The 12,223-nt window shown below is 44.7% G+C and overlaps 1 protein-coding gene across 1 annotated transcript; it reads left to right on the forward strand.

Annotated features, from left to right (window-relative positions):
* The first annotated feature begins 4,333 nt into the window (after positions 1–4,333).
* PHLDA1 (pleckstrin homology like domain family A member 1) lies at positions 4,334–6,633 on the forward strand. Its single transcript, XM_039505309.1, has 2 exons — positions 4,334–4,852; positions 5,378–6,633. The coding sequence occupies exon 1, from the start codon at positions 4,373–4,375 to the stop codon at positions 4,817–4,819; it is 447 nt and encodes a 148-aa protein (XP_039361243.1). The 5' UTR covers positions 4,334–4,372; the 3' UTR covers positions 4,820–4,852; positions 5,378–6,633.
* The last annotated feature ends 5,590 nt before the right edge of the window (positions 6,634–12,223 follow it).

Below are 12,223 nucleotides of genomic sequence, written 5' to 3' on the forward strand. Positions count from 1 at the left end.
AGTTCCCAAAACCATCGCCAAATTTCCCTTAAGCTTCACACAATAAATATGTTCTACGGGTTTTCAGGCACATCAGTCTTTGGCTTTCAAAGTTAGGAGCCTTATAATATTATGTACACAGGTGCAATGTCTGTACAACTGCACTCTTCTATCAGCAACCTCTCGGGGCAAGCGAACAACAGGGGAAAATACCAGAAGAATGAGAGGACCTATCATTTATATTTTCAAGGATCAGGTTCCGAATCTTTCCATCTTGCAGTATTAAAGTTTGGCACTAGGAGGCATCTGAACATCAGATATATCCAAAGAGCTTAGCAAACTAGGAGCCTATAGAAACCTTGCATAGAATTTATTAGAACTACAGTAAAGTAAGTAGAGCTTTGGATCCATTTGTGAGACAGGCCCCTTGGCCCCTATTTCTTGCAAACAGCTCTTACTTTAGACCCTACAAACGTACTACACCAAACACATCTTACAGGACGTTTGTCTATAAAGAGTAACATCTGTCTACAGAAAGCTTGTAACTTGTCAAGACTCAGAAGCATTGCGAGATGTATGTAGGGGCAATATTTAAGGAATAATGTATTTATTTAAAGTGTTCTTTATGGACTGGAATAAAAATTAGTTACTAGGGGAACTGTGTCTGAGGGTTTGTCTACACTGTCAAGTTTTGTCCCCTAAAACTGCCTTTTGGCAACATTGTACACACTATAATGGGACTTTTGTCGAAAAAAACCACCCAGTTTTGGCGACAAAACCCTTCTACCCCAACGAGAGACTTTTGTCTTTTCCCCTCCCGCTATTGTTGACAAAAAGCCAGTGTAGACACTGCTAATTGTTTTGTCGATAGAACTGGCTTCTGCCAGTATCCCACAATGCCTGCCCTGATTGCTCTGCTCAGTGTTTTGATCTCTGCTGCCCTGTGGGCATGTGCCCCTCCCCTTTCAAATCTCCAGGAAGTATCTGTGTGCTGCTCCGTTTGGGGAACAAACAGAGAGCAAATCCTTGGAAGGCTCCTGTTCTGCCTCGCACTAGGAACACAGAAGCAGGCAGCCCACTGCTGCAGGGGGAGGGGGTCAGACTGCTGTGCTGCTTTGCCATTCCTCAACATGGAGAGCTCACAGAGCTGCTCATGATGCTGCTCTTAGCAGCTGAGGGAGAACTCAGAGAGAATCCCAAGATGTGCAGCGATTAGCTCTTCCTTCCCACAACACTGCACTGTGGGATACATACCCATGGTGCATTGCTCACCCTGTTGATGATGGTGTCCCCCATGTGGACACAACCTATTGACAGAGGGAGCAGGTGTGAACACTCTTTGGAGATTTTTGTTTTGTTGACTTTTGGGTGTTCACATAAGTTTTGTCTACAAAACTTGGTAGTGTAGACAAGCCCTCAGGGATGACCCATTCATGCAGGGGGAGTTGTCACCCCACCCTGTTTTAGCTGGGGAGGTAATGCAAAGCTCAAGACTTGGCTACACTTGTGAGTTAGAGCACATTAAAGCAGCCCCGGGCACCCTAGCTCACTGCCTGTCCACACTGGCAAGGCATGTTGAGCGCTCTGACTCCAGGGCTAGAGTGCTCCTGGTACTCCACCTCGGCAAGAAGATTAACACTTGGCGCACATTGGCTGAAATGCCTGGGTGTCAGTGTGAACAAGGTGTTGCATTACTGTGCTCTGATCAGCCTCCATAAACGTCCCATAATCCCCTTAGGTCAAGTGGCCACTCTTGTCATTGTTTTGGAATTGTTGCAGGAATGCCAATATGCCCTTTGAAAGCTCTGTTTCTGACAACCGGCATGCTTATCTGCTCTGAGACAAAGCAACCATTACTGTAGAATGCTGTGTGTGAGAGAGGGGCAGGGGGAGGGGTCTGTTGCTTTCTGAACTTACAAGACAGCATGCTGACATGCTCTCACCCCCCCCAACCCGCTCTCTGTCCCCTACATACACACAACACACTCCCTGTCACACTTCACCCCAGCCCCCTCATTTGAAAAGCACGTTGCAGCCACTTGCATGCTGGGATAGCTACTACAATGCACTGCACTCTGTGGCTGTTGCAAGAGCTGCTAATGTGGCCATGCCAGTGCGCTTGCAGCTGTCGGTGTGGACCAATTGCAGTGCTTTCCCTATTGCTCTACAAAGGCTGGTTTAACTCAAAGCGCTCTACATCTGCATGTGTAGCCATGCCTTCAGTTGTTTGGCCTTGCTCCTTCCCAAGCCTACCAATGGGAAACCATCAGAGATAACTACAAACAATTGAACCCACTTTGAGGTGGAAAAGGATCATTACAACAGACAGAGGTTTGCCCTGTCTGAATAGAAACAAAAGACTGTTTTCAGTATAACACACAAGGGGGGAAGCATTTTGGATCCATTCACTGAGGAAGTCCCCTGAGGGGCAGAGGGGCTTTCATGAATGTTTTGATCCTGAGTCTTATGAAACCAGCCAGCTCTACAACAGACTGAAATTTGAAGGGAAAACTTACTTCATATATTGATAAGTCTACAAGGTATGCAGTTTGTTTTTTGTGTTGTAACCCCTGGGTTTTAACACTTTTTTTCTTTTTCTAGTTAAATTTTTATTCTCACTTAAATCAATGTTTGTTTTATTATAAGGGCTCAGAAGTGCTGTGGTTTCCAAGAGCAATGGTTTAAGGTAAAACTTGTAAACTGGGGTTCCTTGCACCGTGGGGTGTGAAGGATCTGGAATTTCTGTGAATAGCCAGTATCAGGGGCTGGAGATCATAGGGATACAATTCAAAGGGGACTGGTGTGCACCTCTTGTTAACCTGCAAGATGAAGTTAGGGCTGGCAATTGGCAAGATGAGTGTCTGAAAGGTTGGTTGTGTTAGGAAGCTGACACGGAGCCAGGGATAAGCAAGACAGACTCCTTCACACTGGAGGCAAGGTGTAATACGGTAACTCCCAGTCCTGGGTGCCCCGAGAACCATCACACAAATTTCAGCAGTTTGAGTGGGTACTTATGCAGGAATGACAGTATATAGGTCAAAACTGTTAAGACATCCAGTGTAGTTCACCATATTATACCTTGTTCTTCTCAAACATTAATTCAAAAAGCTGTAAAGGAGTTTTGTTTCATAAAGTAGTGTGTAATTCCACTATCAGTCTAGGCCCATACATATTGTTCCACTTTGAAAGTAAATACTTGGATCTTCAGCTGTTTACAATTTTGTTATTTTACTGTAGGTCCAAGTAACCTACAGTGGCTGTCTACACTACAACTGCTACAGCAGCACAGCTCCAGGATACTGTGGTATAGATGCTTCCCCTGTTGATATGTTGGGGGTTTTCTGGTGCTGTAGTTAATTCACCTGTCTGAAAGGTGGTAGCTAGATCAACAGAAGAATTCTTCCATTGACCTAACCATGTATATCTACACCCAGGATTAGGTCAACCTAACCACAGTGCTCGGGGCATGAAATTTTTCACAGTCCTGAGTAACCCAGCTAGGTCAATCTAATTTTTAAGACCAGCCCTAGGAAAAAACGATCTAAGGTGAATTAGACCCAGGCACAAAATGTGTTTGATCTGGAACATACTTTAATGATGTTCATTAGCATTAGGTAGTAGTAGGGCTTCGCAGGAGCGGGCCCTCTTACTGTAACCAGGTGTGCTGGACAATTTGTGGGGGGGGGGAGAGGCTGAGAGCCATTGAACCAAACTGTAAACCTTGTGGATGATAGAAACCACTTCAAGCCGCACCCCCAGTTCCAGCATCTATGACTGTAAATGGTCTGAGAGCTGCCTCTTAATAATAATAAATAATTACTAAAGACACCTAGCTTTCACAGAGAGCTTTTCAGCCTTTGATCTCAGTTTTTTTTCTGGAGAGGGCCAGGAGCTCTGATGACGCTACAGCAACAATAAATGAAACTGTTTAGTCGGTAGCAAAGTGTGAGCAGAAGAGAAAATAGCAGTGGTCGGCTTTAACCATCCCCGGGACTGCCGGGGAGCGGATGAAGGCGAAGTGTGAGCCGAGTTCCCAGGGCGCTTGACCCACCCTAGCCAGAACAAGGGCCAAGCCCACCAGGGTGACAGCGAAGGGAGGCGCCTGCCAGGAAGCGCGCCGCGAGGCAGCCCCATATTTGGAAGGGAACCCAGGGAAGCGGGGGCGTGAGAAAGGAACGCGGCGTTTGCCGGAGCCGGGCTTCCCCTCCGCCGGGTGTCACTCCGGGCTGGGCGAAGCGCGCTGCGAGGCGGAGCCGCCAGCCTGAGCGCCCAGAGCCGCTCGCTGCCCACGATCGTCCCGGCTTCGCCGCCATCCGCTGCGGGCGCGGGGAGGAAAGGGCCCGGCTGCTGCCCGCCCCGCCGGGAGGAGGCTCCGCCGCCCCATGCCGGGAGGATGCTGGAGAGCGGCTGCAAGGCGCTGAAGGAGGGCGTGCTGGAGAAGCGGAGCGACGGGCTGCTGCAGCTGTGGAAGAAGAAGCGCTGCATCCTGACCGAGGAAGGGCTGCTCCTCGTGCCCCCCAAGCAGCCGCAGCCGGGGCCCCCGGCCGCCGAGCCGCCGGCCGCCAAGATCAAGGAGCTGCACTTCTCCCACATGAAGACGGTGGACTGCGTGGAGCGGAAGGGCAAGTACGTGTATTTCACCGTGGTCATGGCCGAGGGGAAGGAGATCGACTTTCGGGGCCCGCAGGAGCAGGGCTGGAACGCCGAGATCACGCTGCAGCTGGTGCAGTACAAGAACCGCCAGGCCATCCTGGCCGTCAAGTCCACCCGCCAGAAGCAGCAGCACCTGGTCCAGCAGCACCCGGGCCACCGCCTCCGCAGCGCCTCCAACTCCGCGTAGGGCGCCCGGGGGACCGGCCGCGGCCCAGCCCAGGTACCTCCCCGGGCTCCTAGGAATCCTGCCCCCTCCCCTGCCAGCCCCAGGGCGCCAGAGCCAAGCCGGGAACCCCCGGATCCCTCCCTAGGGCGAAGCAGGGGGGCTCCCAAGGCACTGGGAGCCTTTACAAATCAAACCGTCGCCCACTTACCGCCTGGGACTCCGTCTGCCCGGGGGAGAGGGAGGAGGGAAGAGTTTTCTCTGCTCCCAGCCCTTCCTCCTCCCCCAGCACCTTCGAGGAGTTTCAGAGACAGCCGGGGAGCGCGGCTGATTTAGCGCTGCCTTTCGTGCCGCGGGTGAATGGTTTCCGAGTCCTGGCCTGTCCTTATATGCTCCGCCAGGAGCCCATATGATCTTCCATCTCCTGCCCATCCGTTTGTGCCTGGTTCACTGTTGCAGGACGGTGCACCAACCATTTGTCATTCAGAGAACTTGTTCCAGGCACAGGCAGGTTGGCTATCTGTGCACACTCCATTTGTCAGCTCATTCCGATTCCCTTCCTTCTGTGTTGTTGTATCACAGGTTGAATCCAAGCAGCCCTTCAGGAAGTGAGACTGATGAGCAGCACATTTCTGTTGTGAACATATTTCAGTGGATCCACAAACTTGGCAAACCGAGGAGAGCCGGGGTGGGGAGCAGGCAGACTGGAGAGCATCAGTTCAACAACCTGAAAACCTAGCGAGTTTTCTGCACAATACCTTCCTTGGTGCCGGGAAAACATTTCAAGTCATATGGACTCTGAGTACTATTCATGAACCTTGGAAAGGATCATCTGGCATGATGGGGCTTCTAGGACACATGATGTACTGTAAATTTATTTTAAAGTGTTTTATTTTATGGTTATTTATTATGGATTTTGTAAAAGGCTTATTTGCAAGACCTTTCTGAATGTAGGCCATTATCCAGAAATCAAATTCCAAATAGAAATTCAAAGCACACCTGAGCTCCCAGATATATTGCAACCTTTGGAGAGAGAGAGGGAGGTTGTGGGAGAAGTGAATGATTTATATGACCATGAATGTTGGGTGGTTTCCCAATAGTTTTCATTTCTACCCAAAATATTATTTTAGAAACCGTTGTTCTATTAATGTGGAAAGTATAATGCGTGGTTTAGAATTAGGATAAAGATCTTAATGCACAAGAAATTGCTTCTCTCCAAGGGTTGGAACCTGATGCCAAGGTTATTATTCTTTTTTAAACATAAATATGGGGGAAGAGTATTACATTTTATACACAATTCAGTTACACAGAAAAAATAATCTGATTCATTATTATTAGATAAAATACCTTTGTTTCATTTATCATATACAGCAGTTGAAGAGAGAACTTTGACCAATATGATTTGTGATATGAGAATGTCATGTTAAAATTATATAAATTTTATGTGCTCGCTTATTTTGTGTTATGAAAACGGTTGTAAGTGCTGAGAACTATTTATTAAAACTTCTGTACATTTGAGTTCAGGGCTCTCTTGGTACAGAAGGTTTATGAAAGGGCCATGTTCCTGACCTTTTTCTGACAGATTTTAAAGCCCATCTTGTAAATGTCTTAAAGTGTTTAAATGAGTCATTTCAGTCATAATTTTCCTAAACTGAAAAATGCTATATTGCTGAGATAAACAAGTTTATTTTGGTGTGTAATATTACCAGATGTTGAGAGATGTGTTGGGATCTTGTCTGCATTATGTCAAGTATCAGAGGGGTAGCTGTGTTAGTCTGGATCTGTAAAAGCAGCAAAGAGTCTTGTGGCACCTTCTAGACTAACAGACGTTTTGGAGCATGAGCTTTCGTGGGTGAATACCCACTTCGTCGGGTGCATGCATCTGACGAAATGGGTATTCACCCACGAAAGCTCATGCTCCAAAACGTCTGTTAGTCTATAAGGTGCCACAAGACTCTTTGCTGTCTGCATTATGTTAATGAACCCCATGAAGTTAGAAAACAAAGTACTAGGCGTATGTGTCTTCCTTCTCCTGTTGAAATCAATGAGAGTGGATAAAAGAAATCATGAAAATGACACAGTGAGATCTTACCCTTCAAATGCAGTGCTTGGTTTATCTCTTAATTTACTCCCTGTCTCACACTGAGGTCCAGTCCTGCAAGATGCTGAATTCATTCTGCTCCCCTTTATCTTACAGAGCATTCAGGGTACTGAGCCCCTTCCAGGGTCATGGAACATTATTTACAAACATGTAAGTAGCCCCATTAATGTCATTGAGACTACACATGTGAATAAAGTTAAGCAAGTGTTAACAGAATTAAGGCTCAGACCTGCAAATCCTCATGTGACCAGTCCCCGGGGGGCTATTGGAGTTCAGGCCCTTTGTGGGGATCTATATTGACTGGATTGGAATGGCAGGTTACAATTGCCCTAAGAAAGTCATTCCTTTGAGGCTAATTGAAACTTAGAATGTTCAGCACGTTGCAGGACTGGACCCCCTCAGTCTAGGACACGGGAAGGAAGGAGATGAAAAGATACCCTGCAAGTACAGCAGCTAGTTTTCACATCTCAATACATTTGCCATTCTCATTCTGCCAAATCATAGGTGATTGTGCTGAAAGGGAGACTTACAGAATAGACTGTAATTTGTAGTGGCTCCTTGAAAACCATCGCCCGTGACTGTGTAAAACATCTACCTTTTAAAAAGTGCCTAACTATTGATTTGTGGAAAAATGTGACCTCTTTTTCAGAGCCATTAATTACAGTTTATCAGGTAGCTAATCCACTCTTTCAGATATACATCTATAGCTCCAGAAATTCACCTATCAAAACATGCATTTAACCCGGTAAAGAATAAATGTAATTATTCAAAATATGTGTCTCTGTGATCCAAGATATATATTTCCCCGGGAGATGGAGTCATTCCTATCCTACGCAAACCTGATCCAAAGCCCACTGAAGTCAAGACTCCTTCTGATGCTAGAAGGACTTCCGTTGCCTTCGGCGGGCTTTGGATCAGGCCCTAAATCATTTAATTTTATCATTTTCCCTCAAAGTGCTTCTGCTTTTAAAAACAAACAAGGACATTTTTTAAAAGGTTTAAATAACATGAAGGTTCTGTCTCAAACTGATGAAAGGCAAGACTTTCAAAATCAAGTTTGATGGCATCATTAGCTCACACTTTGATACATTTTCCCTCCAAGTTGAAATCGGAGTGTCCTCTTTCACATTGCATGTCTTGGTTTATGTTGGGTTGAGACAGGCTCTTTCTGTATTATTTGAACATCTATCTTAAATGTACTAATCTTTATCATGAACAAACTGTTGCTTGTTGATACTGCCAAATGTGTTACTTATTTCCCGTTATGTTGTTTAAAACATTGCTGTCAGCCCAGGTGCTGCTGTGACAGGTGAGCACATCACAAAATCCACTTCTGAGTTGGCATCTGTGCTTGTGGTATAAGTAGAAGGTCCAGTGGTTGGCTGGGATGAGGGCGTTCACTCCCTCAGCTCAGGATTGAGGCGGTGTGAGGCAGCTTGGCACATGCTGCTGCTCATGCCATCCCAGTGTCAGTAAGACTTCAATCTCTGGGGCATTCAATCTGGCAGCTTTCTCAAGTACTAAATTTACTATGCTCTTCTTGAGAAGAGTAGCAATATAGACCAAAAATTCAGCTGGACTTGTAAAGATATGTTTATTTTGTTCTTTTCCTACTGAACAGTCTTCATTGACTCTACTTGGTTAAATATTGATTATCACCTACATGTTCTTTGTCAGTGGTAACTACTCAAATAGGTCCAATGGGTCCTATCATTCATGGAGAACAACATGCATAATCCAACTCAAGGTTCACGAGTGAAGTATCTATGATAGCCCCTCCTTTTAATGGATGAAGGATAGAATGGGTGTAGGACTCAATGAATTTAATAGAAAACAAACTACATTGCCAGTAAAACAAAAAGAGGTGCTCAGTGTAGCTAGCAGCAGTGTGGAAAGCTGGTTAATAAAGAGGTCAACCTTTTATGTCTTAGTAGAAGACATTGGTGCAAACTGAATGTGCCTGCATGTAAGGAGGGGCAGGATTCGGCAGGGAAATTCAAGCTGTGGTGATCATTCTGTAGCTTAAGCAAAAAGTTCAACCAAATGTGATCCTCATTCCATCCTGAAGTAGCTCCTCTTCTTTAAAGTTCATGATCTGTAACTGCTGGTTTCTGATCATTGGCTGCAGTGATGTACCAAATGTTTTCTAGCATATCCCGTCATTAGCTGAAATATCCGTGTTGTCATATTTGTGTGTAAATACGACTCATAAATGATTTCTGAGAGATGTGACTTATTTTTCATATTTTTCAAAATGCATTCCATTTCAAATAAAGAGGTATCGACTGAAATTAATTGGTGCCATGTTGAAGGAACTCCTTTGGGGCTATAGCTTCTTAGCTTACAAATGTTTAAGGGGCTGATCTAGAGCCCACTAAAGTTAATGAAAGTCTTTTCACTGACCTCAATAGGCTCTAGAAGAGGCTTGTGGGGTTTTTTGAAAGACAACATGAGTTCACAACAACTATTTACATAGAGCTTTCCTAAAAGAACAGCTGATTGAATTAACAGTGTCATCCAGTAACTTTTCTACATACAGCACAGTTGTAAGGTGTTAGGTTTTGTAGCTTGTGCATGGGTGGACTGCTCTTTGATTTCAGTGGGGCTCTGCCTGGCACAGGAGTTCACCAATATGCAACAAGTTGCAGGACAGAGGCCTCTTCAGACTGTAATCTTTATCAGTGAGCGTGGTGATCTCTATGTATGAGGTAGAGAAGCTGGGTAAAAGTCTAAAGAGCAGCAGGAGATTTGCCTTGTTGTTCTTCTATCAGCATCTAAAAGCCTCTGATGGAATTTCAAGTAAGCTTTAAGTAGCCCGGAAAGGACACTTCAAACATTAGGAGTATCCTCTTACAACAGCACCCGTTCCTTATATGTGACAAAGAATGATGTGCGAAAAGAAGAATGTGCAACTGCCACTGTTGCTTTTGGAGTCTCTGTGGAATGATAAGTCTTCAGGTGTGTCGAGCTGCCTCAGTGAAGTTAAGCTGTGTTACCATGACCTTTGATATTTAGCACTACCAATTATATTAAGTTCAGTCGCACAATTCGTTCTCTGGCTCTCTTGTAAGTATATATAACAACACACATTTGCCAGTCTCTTTTATTTGTGAATCACCAAACATATCTGCTCTAATTTCAAGAGATGTTCAGGCCAAAATTTTCAAATATAGGTGCCTAAAGTGTAAGCACTTTGATTCATAAACAACTTTATTTTTAGAGGTGCCAAGTGCCCGCTTCTCCCTCTGAGCCACTGGTGCCCAGCTACTTCTAAAAATCAGGCCACTTTTAATTAGGTGTCTGTAGATTTAGTTGCTTAAATGCTAAGCTCCTAAGGTTGAGAATGTTGCTTGCAGCTTTTAAAGGGTGATATCAGCTATTACCTTGTAATTGTAGCTTGAAAAACATGTAAAATATATTTAACAAAAAGGAATAGGAATACATAATAAAAGAAAAGTTTTGAAAAGAAGCTCAATCTATTAGCTTGACAAAGAGAAGGGTAAGGGATGACTTGTCATAGTATCTCCCTGGGCTCCAAATATTCAAGGCTGGGCTCTTCAGTCTAGCAGACAAAGGTATAACAAGAGCCAGTGGCTGGAAATCAAAGTTAGATACATTAACAGCCAGGATTATTAACCATAAAAACAACTTACCAAGGGTTGCTCATGGTGGATTTTCCATCACTAGCAATTTTTAAAGCAAGATTGGCTGTTTTTCTAAAAGATCTGCTCTGGTTCAAATAGAAATTATTTTGGGGAAGTCCTATGGCCTGGGTCATGCAGAATTCCCAGCAATTCCTTCTGGCCTTAAAATCTATGAATAATTTGTCATTTTCAGTGTTTCCACTAAAGATGACATTAATCTCTGTGTGTAGGGCACCATTTACAAGATCTATGCCCACTTGAGTCCTATATAAGTCCTATCATGCTGCCTTCAGTCAGACTTCAGTGGTAGATAGGCCTCGTGTGGGCATTGTGCACAGAAGTGAAGTTCATCCTCTGTGAACTGGGCTGTTGTATTCCTCCGTAGGGGCAATCATTTTAATAATGTCTTCCAGAGAGAGTTTACTTTGATGTAAAGTAAGATGGAAAGAAAACTATACAAAAACATTAGGAATCATTGCAAGATGTAAAGGTAGGATTTATTGACCTGATCTGAAACCCACTGAACTCTATGGGAATCTTTCTATTGACTAAAATAGACTTTGGCTAAAGCCCCATAAGCAGACTTTTGGTATTGTGCATAAATGTATATATGCATTTAATTATTTTTATTTGTGTGTTTTTTCTTTTGGTTTGTTTAATTCTTTTGTGTGAACTTAAATTATTAAACCAGCTCTTAAATTCAGTCATTTTCTAAATGACTGAATTTAGAACAGTGACACTTTGATTCCGAAATGCTTTCACTATCACTTTGCCATCATTGTGAAAATGGTCGCTTCCCTTTTTTAAAACATGACACTTTTCCCATGATTTACTTGTTTGCAGTCAGATGCTGTGATGAGAATAACTTTAATTATTCTGGGTTTTTGCTTTCAATTTCTACAGTAAAACTTGGGCAAAGATAATTGGAATGTGAAATGACTCATGTTGTTTTCTAAGAGCTTGGCTACACTTGCAAGTTACAGCGCAATAAAGGAGCCCCAGGCGCACTAGCTCACTCCCCGTCCACACTGGCAAGGCATGTAGAGCACCCGGACTCTGCGGCTAGAGCGCTGCTGGTACTCCACCTCGGCGAGTGGAATAACGTTTGCTGCACCCCCGCATTTTGACTTCCCCTACGGTGATCTTCTGGTCTGGGAAAAAGATCCCTGCTTGCAGCTTCCTGAAGAGGCCAGTGTTCCGAAAGATGTGTGCATCATGCACCTTTCTGGGCCAGCCTGTGTTAATGTCAATGAAACACCTATGGTGATCCACAAGTGCTTGGAGAACCATAGAGAAATACCCCTTCCAATTAACATATGCAGAGGCTAGATGGGCTGGTGCCAGAATTGGAATATGCATCCTATCTATTGCCCCTCGGCAGTTAGGGAAACCCATTTGTGCAAAGCCATCCGCAATGTCCTGTACGTTACCCAGAGTCACGGTTCTTCTGAGCAGGGTGCGATTAATGGCCCTGCAAACTTGCATCAACACAATTCCAACGGTCGAATTTCCCACTCCAAACTGGTTAGCGACCGATCGGTAGCTGTATGGCGTTGCCAGCTTCCAGATTGCAATAGCCACTCACTTCTCCACCATCAGGAAAGCTCTCAATCTTGTGTCCTTGCGCCGCAGGGTGGGGGCGAGCTCATCACTCAGTCCCATGAAAATGGCTTTTCTCATCCG

The sequence above is a fragment of the Mauremys reevesii genome, linkage group 1, assembly GCF_016161935.1.
Source record: "Mauremys reevesii isolate NIE-2019 linkage group 1, ASM1616193v1, whole genome shotgun sequence".
NCBI classification, from domain to species: domain Eukaryota; kingdom Metazoa; phylum Chordata; order Testudines; family Geoemydidae; genus Mauremys; species Mauremys reevesii.

Coding starts and splice junctions, on each gene's coding strand:
- PHLDA1 (XM_039505309.1), top strand. CDS start 4,373: ATGCTGGAGAGCGGCTGCAAGGCGCTGAAGGAGGGCGTGCTGGAGAAG.